This window comes from Doryrhamphus excisus, chromosome 8 (genome assembly GCF_030265055.1).
Source record: "Doryrhamphus excisus isolate RoL2022-K1 chromosome 8, RoL_Dexc_1.0, whole genome shotgun sequence".
NCBI classification, from domain to species: Eukaryota; Metazoa; Chordata; class Actinopteri; order Syngnathiformes; family Syngnathidae; genus Doryrhamphus; species Doryrhamphus excisus.
The window spans coordinates 2,377,307-2,397,160 of NC_080473.1; the positions used below are offsets into that span (position 1 = coordinate 2,377,307).

At 42.1% G+C, this 19,854-nt stretch overlaps 2 protein-coding genes across 2 annotated transcripts; both read right to left on the reverse strand.

Annotated features, from left to right (window-relative positions):
- Positions 1–338: 338 nt before the first annotated feature.
- Positions 339–15,885, reverse strand: zgc:85932 (uncharacterized protein LOC405875 homolog). The gene is made up of 20 exons (XM_058081051.1): positions 15,522–15,885; positions 14,183–14,252; positions 12,443–12,561; positions 12,123–12,256; positions 11,345–11,516; positions 11,115–11,186; positions 9,907–9,998; positions 9,734–9,808; positions 8,980–9,140; positions 8,585–8,742; positions 8,220–8,425; positions 7,969–8,014; positions 6,980–7,054; positions 6,838–6,898; positions 5,190–5,254; positions 4,807–4,875; positions 4,649–4,727; positions 4,449–4,565; positions 4,107–4,165; positions 339–3,128 (listed from the first exon to the last, which is right to left on the reverse strand). The coding sequence occupies exons 1-20, from the start codon at positions 15,786–15,788 to the stop codon at positions 3,102–3,104; spliced, it is 2,124 nt and encodes a 707-aa protein (XP_057937034.1). The 5' UTR covers positions 15,789–15,885; the 3' UTR covers positions 339–3,101.
- Positions 15,886–16,889: 1,004 nt separating this feature from the next.
- Positions 16,890–19,686, reverse strand: eif3k (eukaryotic translation initiation factor 3, subunit K). The gene is made up of 8 exons (XM_058081052.1): positions 19,492–19,686; positions 19,020–19,118; positions 18,811–18,931; positions 18,605–18,679; positions 17,426–17,492; positions 17,245–17,322; positions 17,050–17,175; positions 16,890–16,973 (listed from the first exon to the last, which is right to left on the reverse strand). Exons 1-8 carry the CDS (start codon positions 19,551–19,553, stop codon positions 16,942–16,944), a joined length of 660 nt encoding a protein of 219 aa, XP_057937035.1. The 5' UTR covers positions 19,554–19,686; the 3' UTR covers positions 16,890–16,941.
- Positions 19,687–19,854: the final 168 nt, after the last annotated feature.

Here is a 19,854-nt window from a genome sequence, read left to right on the forward strand (position 1 = left end):
CAAAATGTTTTGTTATCGTGTAGGCTTTTCTTCACAAACGATTCGTTTTCACTCCTTTATTTTGAAGGTAAGATTTAAGCGTTTGCGCTGTTGATAATTGACACAGGACGTTTTTCCTGCTGCTTGTATCGCTTATGAATATTCATGTAACCTTTGACCCGAACCCAGCCCCCGAATGAAACCTTCATCGGAATTATTAAAACGCCATGCAACACTTTGACGAGCTACAGTGACCCCTGGTGGTTGGTGGTGTTTTTTCACCGCATTGCAGACTTCAGCATCTTTAACAAAATATTTGTGCTGTGATTTGAATTCTAAGACAGTGCCACAATATGAGGCTTTTCCAGATGACACACTTGAAAATATATTCATGTATTTATACACATATACATTTATATTCATACACACACGCATTATAGTGCTACAAGTACAAGAATTACTTCATTTTCTTGTAAAAAACCAGTTGAGGAGAATGAGTCTTTAGTGGGTGATACATGAACGACCTGTGATCTTTGGGGTCACTGTGAAGCATGACACTGTAAAAACTAAATAATTAACAAGGCTGGACTAAATGGTGGTATTAAATCTACTTTGGAAGGTGTGTTTGTGTGTGTGTGCGCTGACTCCCCCACTAGTAGGTCACATTGCAAATGTCCTGATCCATTAACGTCATGAGCACATACATACTGTACAGTATGGAGGACGTGGAGTGAGCTGAAGCTGTAATGACACAGTGCAGCTTTGCAATGACTCATAAGAACCAGTAAGAAAAGCCCCCAACCGACTTTTCAATGCACTTCAGTCCAGGAGTGTCCAAACCGTTTTCCGCCAGTACAGAAAATTACCAAATACAGAGGGGGCAATTTTTTGACGATACATTTTGTTCATTAAAGAAGCCAAAATCAATCCACTCAACCAAACTAAATAACCTGCCACGGGACCAAAGAAAGTTGCGGGTGCCAGCACCTTGCTAAAAAGGTGAAAAAAACTATTGAATCCCATCTCGCCAGGATGTGAAGTTCACATGAGCAATAAGTTCTAGCCATTATTTTTCATTGTTTTCTGCATATAAAAAAATATTCTCTATAAAATGCACTTTTTTTGGTTCATATTTGGAACAGATTACTTGGATTTACATTATTTCCTGTGGCGTTTATGGCTTTTTTCAGAACAATTAATGAAAGCATAGGTTCCACTGTATTGCAAAATAAATTAAGTGTTTAATCAAGTGAATAAATCATCTTTGCTAAATATGCATATTTGCATTGGATTGCATTAGATGCTGTAGTGTACCTAAAACAGTGTCTGGTTAATTGGGTGGATTCCGCCCATTTGAGCTCATTCAGATGCATAAAAGTAACATTTATCAAAGGTGAGAAGGCAGGAAGTAATCTCTCGCTATATTGCATTTTTTCAGAAAATTAATTCATTAAAGATGGATATTTCATGAGACTATTGTATGTTATTAGTCAAAACATATTGAAATGCAAGTGATATGTCATATTTTGGTCACTTGGCGGAAGTAATGACACAAAACATTGATGAGACGTTACCTTAACACTGCATGAAGTCAGCCATGGAGTTCTCCTCCCATCCCATGTGGAGGTGGTAAATTTTGGGCTTCTTAAGTTTACAAGAAATATTGGCTAGCAGCATAGGAGTTGTGCAATGTGACGTAAACATTGAATAGTAAAATAACTTGGATTTGGATGACATTTTCAGGGCTTGTCGAAAATTGTCGACATTTTGCTAAATTCATCTTTTACTCAAAGTAATTTTCTGCTATGACGGCCACATTCCTCAACTGATTGACATCAAATTCATGTCCACATACAAAGAATTCCCGCTTTTGATGATTTAAAGTGTTCTATGTGATGAATGATTTAAAGAGTTCTAACTACTTCCACATTTCGCAACCGAATCAAAAATTAAAATTCTCAACTCATTTGGGACATTGAGCCTTCCCGGTACATGCTAGATTAGCATGCTAATTTTAGTATTGGTTGCATGCTAACATAGCATACTAGCAGTTCTAGCTATTTTGAAGGGTAGGCACTTATATTAAGACTTAGCATGTCATGCTAGCTGTTAGCATGCTAAGGTTAGCATGTTAACATAGCCAGCATGCTTACAGCATAGTATCATTTTCATAGCTAGACACATATGTAACCATTTAGCATTATTATGGTAGTTGTTAGCATGCTAAAATTGGCCTAGGAGCATTTCCATCTGTTGTCATAGACATATATATAAACACTTAGCACTGTTATGCTAGGTGTTGGCATGCTAACGTTAGCATGCTAACATCGGCACAGTATCATTTTTAGCTGTTTTTAGAGATAGACTATGATGTAGATCATGCTAAGTGTTAGCATGCCGACTTTAGTATATATGACGCTTGGTGGACGTCTGCACTGTCCAAGTGCTTTTCTATCTTTCCATTATCATAATATGCTTAGCATAGCATATAACAGTGGGACACTGTGTCTAAAGACACTAAAAACTCCCACACACAGGAACGCGTTGAACATTGAGCATTTGTAAACGATGAATACTTGAACTGGAGTGCATTTGTACCTCATAAATGAATGACGTCTGTTTGAGATCACCCAGAGCAGCAAGCATGTGGAAACAGAATAGAAAAGCGTGAGTTACATTTATAAAAGGTGAGGAGACAGGAAGTGCAGCTGATGTATGAGTATGACAGTCACCCAACGCCCAAATAAGGCAGTGTGAGTGGAGACAGCAGCAGCACAACAGGATATCTCACACACACACACAGCGTCGACATGTTTAGAGTGTTTAAAGAATGACGCTGGCAGACGGCTATATACACATACCAAACAGTCACAATACAACAGAGGGTGATTTATCAAAAATATTCCCAGGGGTTGAGGTCACCACCTCTTCCATAGCTGGGGAGTAGAAGAATAAGCGGCCATCTTTCAATCACACTAGCGAAAAGAACTCCAGACAAATGTTTCTCTCAGCGTGGCTGTGATGCACATTTACACGAGAAACGTTTTTAAAAAAAACTAATAATAATAAAACACTGGAGACGGAATTCATCCTGGGGAATCTTCTCAGTCCAGATGATGTTCTCAGTTGTAAATGGTCATGTGGAGCCACTGAAACAAAGCAGACCACAGCCGGCGTCATATATACATATATATATATGTATTCAACCTTTGAAGTCCAGGCCAACTTTTAGCCTTTTATTGCCTCTGTGGGCTTCCTTTTTTTCTGTACACCCACATTGTGTGTGAGTGTACAGTTATTTGTTCATTTTGACATCGTGTACCAACATATTTGGCATAAAATCACACAAGATTTGAATTTTATGTGTATACAATCTGTGTAATGAACTTTTAAAAATGCATGTATAAATTTAGCTAACTTTAGTAATACTTATGAGGATCATTAATTACACTTGCAGTTACAATTTACCATGTGCACAAAAAATTAAGGTTGGTCCCATCGATCAGCCACCGATCGGTATCGGTGAAAAAGCATGGTATCAATGTCGATATTTGCTGGCCGATCCCTGCCGCCCATCAGCTCTGGCCCCCCCTGCAGCATTCAGAACAAGCACTTCCTGTCTTTGTGAGAGTGATACAAGTTTTGCACCCTGCAAAACATGCCTAAAAAAATTCATTCATTCATTCATTTTCTACCGCTTTTTCCTCACGAGGGTTGCGGGGGTGCTGGAGCCTATCCCAGCTGTCTTTGGGCGAGAGGCGGGCTGGACTGGTTCCAATCACAGGGCACATATAGACAAACAACCATTCACACTCACATTCATACCTATGGACAATTTGGAGTCGCCAATTAACCTAGCATGTTTTTGGAATGTGGGAGGAAACCGGAGTACCCGGAGAAAACCCACGCATGCACGACGCTGAGTGTGTGTGTGAGATGGTGGGCTTAAAAAAATTAAAAATCTGACGACACGACAAAATCACGGTGGCCGTTATTGATTGCATTTTCGATGCAAGTTAAACACGTCAACGTCACACTATGCTGCTTTTTATGCTACGCACACTGCACATGCGAGGGCGTGGACTGCTGAGAGTTAATAGACGAGGCCAGATGTGGAATTTGCTCACCTGTCTGTAGTTGAGCGAGATGTTTCCCATTCCTACCATGTCGTACGCGTGAAATTTGTCTGCAAAAGACGTCATAAACAAGATAAACACAAACATAAAGTACTGGGACACAGCTTCCACTCTTCTGGGAGGACATTCCATAAGCTTTTGGAGTGTGTCTGTGAGGAATTTTGCCCTTGTACAACCTTGCTTAGTGTTCCCACAAAGATGGAAGCATAAAATGTCTCACTAAGATGAAGTGTTAAGATTCAGGTACAACTAAGGACTCCAGTCCAACCTCTCATTCATTCAATGATTAAGAGATTCTCCCGTTGGGTCAAAAACGATGAGTTAAATCCTTACGGATCATGCTCTCCAGCTTCATGACGAGGTACAGGAAGCCGGGGTAGGTGATGGTCATGTCGGGCTCTGTGTATCTCAAGCCAACCAGCTGCATGACAAGATCATCCACCACGATGCCTACAGCGGACACAACACAGAGAAAAAACACATCCTGTGGGTTGTTGTCCACCCGCCTCCCTCATCAATTTCATTGGTCTCACCTGCAGCCTTCAGGGCGGGGCCCACCTCTTCATACTCCAGGCGCTGAGTTTTGTTCTTGTCATACACCATAAATATATCCTGTTGGGAGGTCAAAGGTGAGAACAGTAGCGCATACAACCCTGCCCGACGCAGGATGCCCCACCTCTGCCTAACTTACCGTCCACATCCGGATCTTGTCCCAGAGGCTCTGGAACTCATGCCAGTTTAGCTGCGCAATGCCTTGGCTCTGTAGGAAACGTTAGCGTCAAGGAAAGTGAAGTATAGATAGTTAGTTGGATGGAAAGCAGGAAGGAGATAGATCATGTTACATGAAGTTACATGGTACAAACTACTATACTGTACAAAATAACTATGTACAGAATAGATGACCTCACCATAAATTGACAGCACCTTAAAAAAAAAAAAACCTCCCACCTGAACAGGGACTTCAACCCGTGACCCTCAGATTAAAAGTCTAATGCTCTACTGACTGAGCTGTCCAGCCTCTGGAGGAGAGGTGGGGGAGGGGGACGGTAGGGGTAGCAGACCTATCAAGGATACATCCATGAGGACCACCAAACTCTTGCAGTGTTCCAAGGCCAGGTACTTCTCACTGCCCGCCAACACTGACAAAACACAGCAAGGACATTTCTCAACAGATACACAATGTACGCTTTATCACGACAGGAACCCCTCATTTATCACAGTTAATTGGTTCCAGACCCCTTGCAATTCATGAATCTCCGCAAAGTAGGATTCCGTATTTAGATATAAAATATTTCACTAGTTGGAGCATAGAAAACCTGTTTACAATGTTCAATATACATTTTTATTAGAGCCCTCTAGACATGAAATAACAGCCCTATAGTATATCTTACCCAGACGTAATATGAGAAAACAAGCCAGTTAAGACATACAGTAAATAAGTCTCAATAAAAGTCTTTGGGACGTGTGGACAGGAAGTAACGTCGGGTTGATTGCTATCTATAGCTACAACAGTAGCTTGTATTATTATGATATATCATTATTACTATGATTATATTATTATTGTGCCTGGTGTGGGATAATTCAAACTTGCAATAAAGGCCTGTTGTTCCGGCATTGAAGTCTGATGAGTGTATTACTAGTGACACCTAGTGGCCAGGGTAGCCATCAGTTCATCTACACCTTTTCAAGTCTTAAACTCTAATAATATGGTACTTAATTTGGCCATTTTTATGCTTCAAAATGCTTAATTTAAGCAAAGAATACGTAAAATTGGCATGAATGTGATTATTTGGACTGATAATAGGCCGTAGTCAACCACAAAACAGCAATCATTTATGAAATAATTTTGGAAAGAGTGAGGGTGCGAGGTTAGAACCGCGGAGTGGCGAGGGATGACTGAATTTTTGGTGTAAATTGTGAACAGCGGTGAGAATGCATTATAGTTCCAACCACCAGATGGTGCTGTTTTCCAAAGGATGCCCAAATTACTGCCCAAGGGGGAATTTCCAGCTTCTTTCTTATCGATCCTCGGCATATTACAAAAATACAATAAATTTACTATTAATAAGATACATTATTAGAAAGACTGTCAAAAATATCACCCTAACTGCGGTAATTAATTTATTTAATCGATTACATTAAAACTCTTACAGTCATCAACGCATGCGTGTCATGTCAAAACATAGCGCTCTGTTACCACGGCAGACGGAACCAATAGCGTCTCCACGAAGTCTGCCCCTATTTCTTAACTTTTCTGCCCTGAACACATCAACAGCAGTGCAATTACAGCACAGAATATGTATCTCCAACTCCGCTCGTCCTGGGAACGGCACTTCCTCATTGTCAGTGAAAGACAGCGAGGTGCATTCACTGACACTCCGAAAATCACAACAACCGCTTTATTTTGCGTATACGCGTGGTTAAAATAAACGCAAAGAAAAACGGTAAGTGGATATTCTTACTCTTACTGTGGAAGTACAATGTGCTGTATTTAAGTATACTCGGAAATCCCAGAACGTGCTGACTCAGTGTTTTTAACTGTAATTACACTCTGTTCCTGCCAACTGTCCCTCTCAATTACCTGACATTGTTCCCCAGTTGCCAAGCAAGCCTCAAAGTCAGCTTGACCAGTGGGCTAACAAGCACGAATTCTGCCTAGCAACAAGTGGCCAAACTATTCAAGTCATTCTCAACACCGACAGAGAGAAAAAAAAAAACTGACCTCCTCCCTGGATCGTCTCCGTTAGCAGGCTATGAAGGTGATGGGGTTTACAGAATCCTCTCTGTAACGCATACACAGCACTTAGATACCAAATTGGCACACGCTCAATCGGATGAATTCACTTTGAAATGACTTTCCGGACCTTGCTGCAGTGTTTTTTGAAGAGCAGTTTCATGGATTTGAATGAAGGGAGAGCTGCCTGGTGAGGAAAATGGGACTGCAGGAAGACAAGAAGAAGAAGAAAGAGAAGCTCACGTGACATCCAGTACACAAAGTGCTAGACCAGGGGTGCTCATTAAGTCGATCGCGATCTACCGGTCGATCGCGGAGGTGGTACTGGTCGATCGCGGCGTGACATTAAAAAAATATCATCCCAGCATCAATGCCGTCACTTGATTGATATACAGGGCGGCCATTCAGATGACAACTGAATGTTGCCCTTCGGGCGACCAATCAAATCAAACAACGTCTCTAAGTGCAGCAGAACTTACGATGTCAGCCTATCATCCATCCCCGTTACTTGATTGACATACAGGACAACCAGTCAGATGACAACTGAATTTTGACCTTTAGGTCACCGCTCATGCGTAAACAACGATACAAAGTGCTAAGCTAGTCGGCGAATTGCGAGATTTTAAGCCCTCGCTAAAGTTTATGGTCACTAAAATGAGTGAAGGAGCTGGACCAAGTAAAAAGGCAAAAAATGGACCAAGTAAAAAGGCAAAAAACATATCACTTCCATACGGATATGGAATATTATACGGATATTATGATACGGATATTATCCATGACTGATAAACATTTGGAAGTGTGCTTGAGGCTGGCTATCAGCAGCTACTGTCCGGACTATGCATCCCTGGCTGGTTCAATTCAGTGCAAGTCATCAAAGTAAACTCAGGTAATTACAAAAAATGTTAATAGTTAATTATGTGTGTTTTGCAATATTGGCTCATTTGGTTATGTAAGGTACATCAACATACATTGTACGTACAAATAATCCTCAATACATTAGAAAATAAATAGATGTTTTGCATTTTTGTAGTGGGTAGATCATTTTGACTCGGTCATTTTAAAAGTAGCTCGCATGCTGAAAAAGCGTGAGCACCCCTGTGCTAGACTGATGAGTCTTACCGCCTTTACTGTAGACATGTCACGTGTTACCGAGCTTCTGGCTGGGCTGGAAACACACAGCAGAGTCAGCAAACTGTGGGATTAGCGTGTGAATGTGCTTCATCATTCACACAACGTCAAGCTAAAAAAAACACGTTAAGTGGCTGTCTGGCATACATGGGTGCAATGTTGAAGTAAGTGGAGATGTAAACATGATAAAGGGCTACTTGATCTGGACGACTAAGAAGTGTATTGATGATAGAAGGACTCACACGGCAGCGGCTCGCTCAGTCAGCACCCTCAAGAGAAAGGCGCCCTGCTGATTTGGTTCGGCGGTGGACGGGATGATGACGTAGCGACCCGGTGGTAAGGTGCCTCGCAGCACCACCTCCCGCCGCGAGGAGTAATGGCTGCTGCAGTGCACCGGCCTGAGGACGCTCAGGTCCTGAGGTGACAAGTGCTTGTCCTTGTGAGGCGCCTGGATGTGAAAACAAGCGTTGGCTCATTTGTCATACGTTATTGATATCAGGGGACATTTAAGGTTCCGCCTGATCAAAGACTGGACAGATTAAAAGTCTGATGCTCTACAGACTGAGCTATCCAGGCTATGTGTGAAGACACACGTCATCCTCCATACCGGGTATATGTGCAGCGCGATGGACAGGGTGATTCCTCTGCGTCTCTGATACTTTTGCATCAGAGCCAAAATGAAAAGGCAGGACTTTGCAGATTCATCTGAGCCGTCGTCCGTTTGGGAGAGGACAAAGTCAAACTGTGGATTCTGCCAGAACCAGCCTGAAACACACATATAGGATTAATCCCTTTTCCAGGGTCTAAATTAAATTATATTAGGAAAGCAGGAAGTGAACTAACCACTAACTGTGAACTGATTATGTGATGCACTCAATTGTAATCTGATGCATGTTCAAATGAAATAAAACCATAAATTAATCTACGAAATCTGCCCAGCAACAAGTGGTTGTCGTGTTTCATAACAAATATGTGTGCGTGTGTGTCTCGGTGTCTCTGTACCCCCTTGAGGAGAGCCCCCCGCCGAAACGCGCGGCACCCAGGACCCATGATGCATCGCGCACGCCCACGGCTGCACGCTGGCACTTCCCGGGTCATTGAGGTCAGTCAGGTGACAGAGTTCCATGGTCTCGAAATTCTGACGGAAGTCTGACACGGACATCCTGGAGGAGGAAACACAAGCAGGACATTCATTCATTCATTTTCTACCGCTTTTTCCTCACAAGGGTCGCGGGGGCGTTAGAGCCTATCCCAGCTGTCTTCGGGCGAGAGGCGGGGTACACCCTGGACTGGTCGTCAGCACTGGGAGAACATGCAAACTCCACACAGAGATGGCCGAGGGTGGAATTGAACCCTGGTCTCCTAGCTGTGAGGTCTGCGCGCTAACCACTCGACCGCCCCAAGGAGGACATAATTGTTTTATTTATTTTCACTGCTTCTGCCATCCTGCTTCTTCACTTTCCTTCCTTTTTGTCCGTCTTGCACTACATACTGAATAATAATAATAATAATAATAATAATAATAATAATAATAATAATAATAATAATAATAATAATAATAATAATAATAATAATAATAATAATAATAATAATAATAATAATAATAATAATAATAATAATAATAATAATAATAATAATAATAATAATAATAATAATAATAATAATAATAATAATAATAATAATAATAATAATAATAATAATAATAATAATAATAATAATAATAATAATAATAATAATAATAATAATAATAGCTTGCCAGAACTCTCCATCCTCCCGTCGCACTCGGCCCAGTCTCTGCTGCTCCTCGGGGCTCACCGTGTTCCACTCTGGACTGCAAAATAAGTTTAAAAAATGTATTTATTGATTTTAAATGCAAAAGAACCTTCATAGCTGTGAGCTCTATCAATAATTTGAGAAAAATGAGAGCACCCGCGCAGGTCACTCCATGGTCCCTCCCATTCGGTGTTGCCCCATGGGTTGAGGATGCGCACCAGGTCTACTGGTCCATACGTGGTCTGCACCTGGAGGGGGGGGGATCAAACACGAACTGGGTTCATTCCAGCTTAAAAACTCAATGGCTCCTTATGAAATTTGTATTTAGCATTGAGTAGATGCTCCATCGAGGCGAAACTACACCGCAGTGTTGGCGGGAACATAAACACAACACCACCACAGGACGCTACAGATGCCAGCGCTTAAAAAGTATCAGCGCAAGTCGTAACGTGCAGCTGACAACACGTTCAAAGCGTTGTGTCAGCATGTATGAGTCTACATTTTGGTTCAAGTGACACATTGTTTTAACTACTTCATCGTTTGTGGCTGTTTAGGGTTAGCTTTAGCTAGCTTTAGCAATTTCAGATGCGCTCAGCAGTTAAAGAGCTTGAACCTGCCTGGGTTCACGGCCCATTAGCGTCTTCTAAAGTCTCCAATAAGAGAAGAAAAGTCGATAATCACTTTTTTGTCACAGTGTTCTGATTATAGACGACAGAGTCTCTAAGTTGTCGTTCAAACAGCCAAGCGGGCGTGGCTATCAAATGCATTTTTTTATTGGCCTATCAGGCTGTGCTGGTGGAGCCCTCGGTATTCTGCCCAGCAACAAGTGTGACAATCCCAAGAAAAAAATGACCCGTTGAGCTGCATCTACTAGATAATTAAAATTGGCTGCTTCATTTTAATGTACTTTTCCCACTATGTCGTCTGATGCCCAACCCTTTTTTTTTTTCCATAAAGCATACAGCACATGTCAGTCACAATTATATGCATTCAAGATGAATAAAAACAAATGTATTGTACTCAAATATGTATTTCTCTGAGAAAAAAAATCAAACAAAATATGCTTGACTGTCTAATGCAGGGGTGGGCAAATATTTTGACTGGTGGGCCGCATTGAGTTAACAAAATTGTCCGCGGGGCCACAATATATATTTAACACATACACTATTTTATACTTTAATTATTTGTCTAATTTTTTCTGTAAAAGTGCTATTTCACAGTTTTGTTTTTTTACTAAATAATGTTAAAAGTTGAAATACTTAGAAATCAACTGGCGGGCCGGATTCAAACGCTTGGTGGGCCGCATGTGGCCCCCGGGCCGCAGTTTGCCCACCCCTGGTCTAATGTGTATAAACACTAATTACCTTCTCGACCGCCGTCAGCGAGTAGGCGTGTCTGAACATGATTCCCCACTCATTCCTGCTTTCCAAAGGACCCTGTGGGGGAAGCACATCCATTGAAAATATGCACTAAAGTCCTGAGTCATCGCCAGGAAAAAGTCTTTGGTGGAGTTCAATAGAAGGATTTGAATGGTGGGAGGAAAACATGACCAAACAGGCCCTCCTCCTTACCAAATAAACTTTATTTATTTTACCAGTGTGTTGGCACAGTTGATGAGCGCTCCCTTGGCCAGCAGCTGCCTGATGAACGCTGGAAGCTCTCTGGGCAGCAAAGCCACGCTTAAAACCTCGGCCACGCCCCCCGTCATGTCCACCATGGCCTCGTGAGGGAAGCCCATGTCCAGAGCTCGATAGCCTCCTTTCAGCCTGGCACACAAACAAACACTGCTTTAAGACCCTGCCAGCCGAAGATCCTCTATGTGACAGGAGTGCTCTGCTGTTTTTAGGAATACACTACAAATCACTTGTCAAAAATCCTCACTTCTGACAGTCGTGCTAGTCAAAGATTCTATATATATGACAGGAGTGTTCAGCTCTTTTTAGGAATCTACTACAAATCACTATTCAACGACTCTCGATATGACAGGAGCACTCTGCTGTTTTTGTTTTTCAGGACCTACTATAAACAAGCTAGTCCAAGATCCTCTGTACGGCACCAGTGGTTTGTTGTTTTTAAAAATCTACAACATTAATGCTAGTTATAGATTCTCTGTATGACAGGAGAACTCTGTTGTTTTTAAGGATCTACTACAATAAAACCAGTCAAAGATCCTCTATATGACTCTGCAGGGGGGGGGAAAAAATGATGTCGAAATGAGAATAACCTGGCACGGATGCTGTCAAAGTATTACAAACATGTCCCAGTATGATGCAATATGCCGCTGCTAACGTTTTTGTGCCTAATGTTCTAGCCAATGGGTGTAACTGTGGTCTCCAAACTACGCGCACGCACACACACACACAGGGCCTCACTTGGCATAGGCCTTCTCCAGCAGAGAGCTCCAAAACTCGTGCTTTTCTGGCGAGCTGAGGAAAATCAGGTCATCGTGGCTGGTGGGCAGCAGGTCGTCGATGCGGACGTCCACCCACTGACCATACTGCCAGAACTATGCAGAACAAAGAGGAGGGGCTTGAGTAAAGAGTGAAGGTGTTGTGAAGATGCCAGGCAGTAAAACAGGTTCTACTGAAGATCAGCGCCTCAGGCAACAGAAGGTTGACTCTGTGCTGCAGCTTCTTGTCAGATTCAAGCGAGGGTTGCCAAATCAAAGTGACCAATTAAAGGAGGTGCTTACCCTGAAGACAAAGCAGCCGTTGTATCCATCCTGAAAGGTCTGACCCGGAGGTACCACCTTCTCCAGCAGAGCTGGGTGCACGGCCAGAGATGCAATGGCCGACAGCAACCAGCAGTCGCCTAAGGAGGAACATGACGCTGGTTAGTGGCGTATGTGGACCACTTTGACAGCTACAGAAGGTGAAAGCGCTTTCAACAGGACTTTGGAGCATGTCGGCAGGGATTTTATGACTATTTATGATTGTTCTGCCACAGCAAACACCCATTCTGATCGCACCTGATTGACATACAAGTATTGATCATACATCACGTACACAGAAGGCTGTTTAGTTTTATTTATGGACATGTTTTGCATGATTTTTCCTTTTTTTTACCCATACTATATTGTCGACGAGAGAATGCACTGTTGCCACTTTGATGTTTTGTAAAGCAACACACGTGAAGCCCATTTTTCTGTTCTCCAAATATTCAAACTTTCCCCCTCTATAATCTTCATAAATTTTCTTCTCATATTACAACTTTTACATCAAATAATAATATTGTAAAAATACGACTTTTTCTTGTTAGGTTACAACTTTTTTTCCCACATATTTGGACTTTGTTCTTGTAAAATTATTGATTTTTTTTTTCATTTTTTGCTTGTTAAAAGTATGTTTAGAATGTGCCACGGGCCGATAAAAAATTAAAGTGCAATTAAGTCAAATTTTTTACTTCAGTATTTATATATTTATCCTTAATGTTTTGATGCATCAATTTATTGTAACTCTATTTATTGTTGGTTTATTATTAATTTATTTTAGGGCTGTCAAAGATAGCAATGGCATTTGTTTGCATTTTTAGCGTCATGAACAGATGTGCGTTATGACGGCTGACAGAGCCTAAAAAAAAAAAAAAAGAAAAATCAGCGTCCCCACGCAGAGTCTGGCGCTCGTTTATAACTTTATTTTAACCTGAACACCCCAACACCATACACGATTCAATTCACAATCACGACTCGAGACACTTCCTTATTGTCACGAGACCACAGCGAGTTACATTCACTGACACGCCGCAAATCACAACGATGTCTGTGGTTTATATAAACAAAAATACAAAGGAAAACAGTAAGTGGGTATTCTTGTCTCCCACTAACTCAATGCGGAAGTACAGTATGCCCGGAAGTACGTATGCCCGGAAATACATCTACACTTAAAACATGTGTTCAACTTCAGTGACGTGGTGTATTTGAATGCAACCCTTCATGGCTCACAGTAACGCTGTTACAGTGCGAGTGAAATGTTGTGCTACTATTAAAGAGAATGGCGTTAGACAAATAGATGTGTGCTATCTTTCAGCTTGATTTAAATTTAATAACTTTATTTCATTGCATAATTTAATGACTACGTACAAAATATATAATTGTGTTGTCATTCATCTTTCACAAAAAAATGTTATATGGCAAATGGTGATTAATCATGAGAAATTAAGTTGAAAACTGTGATTAAATTAATGAAAATGTATAAATCATTTAACAGCCCTAATTTTTTTTAAATTACTTTTATTATTTATATGTTTACCATTATTTCCCCCCTTTTTTCTTACCACTGCATGCATGCAGCTAATACATGTTTTATAAATGGCGACAGTTTGAGCCCAGAACAAGATTATTTGTACTTCACATACTTCCTCCATGATGCAGTCACTCAACAGCCACAATAATTCCTCATAATTATTATTGTTATTGTTTACTTGTCACACTTACTGAGCTTTCCCTGGCGGACGTCCAGGCGTGACGCTCCATCTACAGTAAACTGAGGCGATGTGCACAGCTCCTAATTTAAAAAAAAAGAGTCAGGAAGGAGAAAGGTGTTTTGGTTAGCGTGCACTTATTAGAATATTTGTCCCAATTAGTCCATCGGGAGGTTGAAGCTTTGCTTTGGGGGACTTGGCTGTGTTGTTGCCATACAAGTATTTCTGGAATACCATATGCTGTAGCTACCATATAGCATATAGAAAAGCCATTCAAAGGCTTGCTTGCATGGACATGGCCTGCACATAACTTTCTCTGTGGGTTTCCTATTTCAAGTGGAAGTCAACACTCAGTGGTCACACCTGCAGTCTGTAAATATAATAATGTTCATTTGTGATTGACACTGTCTGCGTGAGAGCTATGTGTCAGTATGTTCATTCTTGCGGTTGTCATGGGGCACGCTGAGAACTGTTGCTCATATTTGCATGGAGTTCTGCAACATGATACAGTAGACTTGCACAAGAATAACACAAATTAGCAGATGATCTCAATAAATGCTGCAAAGTTCAGTGTTCAGTGCAGACTAATAGAGCCATTAAAAGCCCATGAAGTATTTTTTCAGTTCATTTGCTGATTACTAGCATGTTAGTCATTATATGTACACATATTGCATTTTTTAAGATATATAATTTATAGTATAAAAAGGAAAAATGAACTAAAATAAAGACAAATAACGACCAATAAGTAAAATAAATTAATTATCAAATCTAATAAAATAACATAAATATGCATTATATTCATTCATTCATTCATTTTCTACCGCTTTTCCTCACAAAGGTTGCGCGGGGTGCTGGAGCCTATCCCAGCTGTCTTCCGGCGAGAGGCGGGGTACACCCTGGACTGGTCGCCAGCCAATCACAGGGCACATATAGACAAACAACCATTCACACCCACATTCATACCTATGGACAATTTGGAGTCGCCAATTAACCTAGCATGTTTTTGGAATGTGGGAGGAAACCGGAGTACCCGGAGAAAACCCACGCATGCACGGGGAGAACATGCAAACTCCACACAGAGATGCCCGAGGGTGGAGTCGAACCCTCGGTCTCCTAGCTGTGAGGTCAATATGCATTATATACCTAATAAAATAAATACAAAAATACAAGAATTAAAAAAATGAACTAAAATGAACTATTGAAATAAATTGAGTAGCACGTGTGCTCTGAAGAAATTAATCTATTGTTAGATGACAGATGTCAATCACGGTTGGTCCGGAGAGTGACGTCACCGTGGCCGTGCAGGCAAACAAGTAGTTGCTATGCTATTCACGAGAAAGGTTTTGCCTCACGTTTGGTCTTTTCCACTTGACCCCAGCCTTCATCTCCAGCTCCCCCAGAGGAAAGTGGAAGTCCACGAAGAGTCCGTCGCGGCCCACGATCGCGTCACCGTTGGCTGCGTAGCTGCTTGCGGGATCTTCCTCCGCCAGAAGTTCCGCCAGCCAGCGGCGCGACTGAGAACCCAGGAGCTCGTCGGAGCAAGCCGAGCTGGAGTCGTCGTCGTCCTCCGGCGGAGGAGGGAGGGAGTCCTCGGAGGACACACTCGGCGACTTGTTCATCTTTTAGCTGACTCAGGCGTTCTGCGGGCAAGCGGCCTCTGTGTATGCGCCACTTGTGCACCCGAGGACGAGGCGGTGGCCACGCCCTCTGTTCAGGTTGCGCTCTCACCTGAAGGCGTGGGCGGGAGACGTCACAGACGCTGCTGTTGGAAAAACAAAGACAGTTGCCGCTCAGCTGACCTTTTCAGTACAGCAACAGCCGCTTCTGTCTGCGTTGTTGGTCACAAAGTCCAGTTCCCCAGTGATGGATGTTGATCTGCATCGCTCTCCACGTGGGTGAAGCTGTTGTTCCTGCAAGTGTACTGGTGAGCATCCACAGTGACATGATGTAGTCTTTAAATCCACAATCAGCTTCACATCAGGCGTACTGGTCCATAGTCCTTCAGACCTGTCTCTGTGGAGCTCTTTGGTGATGGAGGCCGTCTTCAAGTAGTAGTTAGAAATGTGCATGATGGCACCCGAGTCAGTTGGTCAACATAGTCCCTTCGGTACCCATGCTGGGGTGCTTTCCATGCCCATCACCACATCTGCGTCATGTCCTAATGATGATAATACCACAAAGCTTTTGTCTGCAGGTGTGACACCTCCCAACCTGGAAAACATTTTATGAGTACTACTTGCAAGTGTAAAAATGCTAATTAAGTTATATTTATGTTCATGTTCTGAACATCTCCACAGTCCTTCAATCTTGTAAAATTGTGATTTTTGTCTGACTTGGTCCTAATTGATTACAATTGTTTTCCCAGCTATGTTCTTACATTTTTTTTCATAAAAAGGATGGCTGTATTGTGTAATGATCCTTCCAATACTTCTTTTAGTTGCGCATTTACTGCCAAACATCTTCCAGGGAGGGGCTTATGCAGTGCCTTAAGCCAATTACAAAAAAAATTAATAGCCTACTTTGGACACCCGCCGGCTCTACTATATAATTTTTGTATTTTTTTTAGTGTGATCTAACTTGTTGAAGTTTCATTCTTATACTTATTGAGTTAAATTAGGACTTTTATTCATCTTGAAGGCAATAAAACATGACTTCCTGTGTCATTGTGGAGTAGTAGTAAATGAGAGTTCAAAATGATAAAAGTTGTCAAGAACACTGACTGGAAATGATAATTTACTTTTATTTAAAAAGGTGGTTTAGTTTTTGTGTGTGTCACTGAGACGTCGCCATGATGCTGGACACGCCTGTGAAAGAAAAGCACAAAGTTTACACAACAAAAAGGCGCCGACATGAAGAAACTTGAACAAAATGGTGGCTCACTCTCAAAGTCGATCTTCTCCACGATGTTCTTCGGCTTGACGCTCTCCTCCTGGTTGAAGACGAAGATCTGTCCGTCCTCGCTCTCCGTCCAGCTGTACTTGTTCATCCACACCTTCACCTGCGTGTCTGCAACGACAATGACGTGCTTTAACAACGCACTGAAAGAAATGTCACGTGGGTGCGGTCTTCACTCACCTAGCGGGTCTCCCAGCATCTCGGCCAGCAGGCGTCGCTCTATGGTCTGGTAGGTGATGCCCACCACGTGACAGATGACTATACACAGGCAGAAAGAAGACAAGAGAGCTTGACGTTGTTTGGTTGCAATTTCACCACAAGGTGTCGCTGTGGCTGCCTCAGGATTTTCTCATTCACTCACACTTGCGGACCGAGTCTTCGAAACCCGTAATTCCATCGATGAGCTCCCGATTAGTCGCAAGACTCGTCTGTGAGGAAGAAACACAGTTAATGTTCAAAAGCTTCTGAAAATACACTTAAAAAGATTTTATAATGACCACAGCTTGACCCTGATTAGGAACTGATTAGTTACATCCCAGTCATCCATGGCCACTTCATTCATTCATTCATTTTCTACCGCTCACGAGGGTCGCAGGGGGTGCTAGAGCCTATCCCAGCTGTCTTTGGGCGAGAGGTGGGGTACACCCTGGACTGGTCGCCAGCCAATCACCGGGCACATATAGACAAACAACCATTCACACTCACATTCATACCTATGGACAATTTGGAGTCGCCAATTAACCTAGCATGTTTTTGGAATCTGGGAGGAAACCGGAGTACTCGGAGAAAACCTGCGCATGCACGGGGAGAACATGCAAACTCCACACAGAGATGGCCGAGGGTGGAATTGAACCCTGGTCTCCTAGCTGTGAGGTCTGTGCGCTAACCACTCGACCACCGTGCTGTCCATGGCCACTTTGCACACCAAATTTCTAGGCTTTGCTCTAAAGGTTTTTCAAAAATACACTGTATTAATTAATAATGAATGCTATTTCATAGATGAATACTTATTTTAGTAGTAAAAATATATGCATGCTTAAGCAATTTTTTCCCTAAATGAAGCATTTTCATGCATACAAAATGGCTAAATTAACTATTAAAAAAAAACAGAAGATTTGTTCAACAAAGTGATGTAGTATCCTTCACTGGTCACTAGGTGTCAGTAATGTCACTGTCATGCTCCTTGAGAGAGACAAGACGCCAGACCTGGTTTGAATTATCTAACAACAAGCACAATAATTGGAAATATGACATACTCAGCCCCAACAACGGACCATATTTCCAACAACACATGAGTAAATGTTTTATTTTTTTGAATTACGTCGACTACATCGGGTAATACCCGAGTAAAGGTGACTGTAGGGGTATTATTCCATTACAATAATGTCAAAAAAAGTACTGCTTTAACCACAAAAATGATCAAGTTATAAATTACGAACACTGAATAATACGGTCACATCTGGAACAAATTAAACACCGGATTACTGTACATTATTTACAATTGGGAAAAACTAATTATATGCATGTGTGTGTGTTGTACCCAGAAGCTCTGGAAGTGGCAGGTCTCCAGCAGGTTGCCCAGCTCCAGGATCTGCTCTATGGGGCTCCCCTTTTGCTGTGACACGGCAAGTCAAGGAAACTGCCTGCCCCCCAAACCCAGAAAGAACAAAGACACATCTACACACACACACACACACACACACTATGACAACAATGTAATGAGAAGTAGTAGCACTGAGAGGATACGTGTGTCTGGTCAATCATGCACTTGCAGAGGGTGAAGTCTGTGTGTGGCAGGTTGGTGAGCGCCTTCAGCAGGATCTGAGAGGTCACGTTGGTCTGGAAGTAGGCGGGGTTGAACTGGTAGCTGACAGAGACACAGCGTGACGTCACCGATTTTTGTCAACACAGGTCAAACACAGCACCAACATGGTAGGTTAGCATTTAGATCTCACAGTTTTAGCACGGCCAAGTTGGCCTCCAGGTCGTATGCATTTTCTCTGGCTTGCGTTTCCACGTAGCGCTCCAATGTGGCCAGGTTTTCTGGGTTGTACCTGAGGTTCGATGTGACAGAGGACACAATTCTTAGAATGTATCTTACAGTTGCCTTTTATGAGTGCATGTGTTTCATTTATACAGCAGAACGGTCAGTTACAGCTACAACTGAGAGACAACGTGTACATTCCTGGTTAAAAAGTCAGGAACCTCTCACAAACATCTATCTTCAACATCCGTGATAGCGATCAGGTCAGCATTTATACGAGACAATATATAGATAAAAAACAACGTGTTGCTATAACATTACTGACACTGAATTAAAAATAACACCAAGCAGTTTCAAGCCACTGATTAAACTTAGCTAGCTATCACGTTAGCATCCCGCTAACATCCAGTTAGCATGTCGGCTAGCTAAGCAACCATTCTTACCGATCGATCCCTCGTAGGAGTTTGGCCACGTTCGCCTTCATCTGCTCAAAAGACGACGACATTTGGTCCTCACGATGTTGGCAAAATATCAGTGGGGGAAATACTACTTGAATCCACACGTGGAGCAAGCAGAGAAAGAGGCACCGGTTAAGGGGAGGCGGGCGGAAGGGAAAGAAGGACGGACCGGAAAAGAGACACACAAACAGACCGGAAGTTGAGACCAAAACTTTCATGGTCCGAACTCTAGTTTTCTGGAAAAAATAAAATCGTTATCGTTAAAAAAGCGAAGCAAATTTATCTAAATAGATTTGTCTAAAATGACAAAGCTTCAAAAGAAAGCGTTTAGGTGTAAGTGAAAGGAAG

Bases quoted from the DNA above. Each gene is read 5' to 3' on its own strand.
- eif3k (XM_058081052.1), bottom strand. From the start codon at position 19,553: ATGTCGTCGTCTTTTGAGCAGATGAAGGCGAACGTGGCCAAACTCCTA. The intron at 17,493-18,604 runs GTACAACACACA...TCTTCCTCACAG, and splicing joins GCCACTTCCAGAGCTTCTGG to ACGAGTCTTGCGACTAATCG. The intron at 17,176-17,244 runs GTGAGTGAAGAC...TTGTCGTTGCAG, and splicing joins GATGCTGGGAGACCCGCTAG to ACACGCAGGTGAAGGTGTGG.
- zgc:85932 (XM_058081051.1), bottom strand. From the start codon at position 15,788: ATGAACAAGTCGCCGAGTGTGTCCTCCGAGGACTCCCTCCCTCCTCCG. The intron at 8,015-8,219 runs GTGAGTCCTTCT...GTGTGTTTCCAG, and splicing joins ACTGAGCGAGCCGCTGCCGT to CCCAGCCAGAAGCTCGGTAA. The intron at 5,255-6,837 runs GTCAGTTTTTTT...GTGTTTTGTCAG, and splicing joins GGAGACGATCCAGGGAGGAG to TGTTGGCGGGCAGTGAGAAG.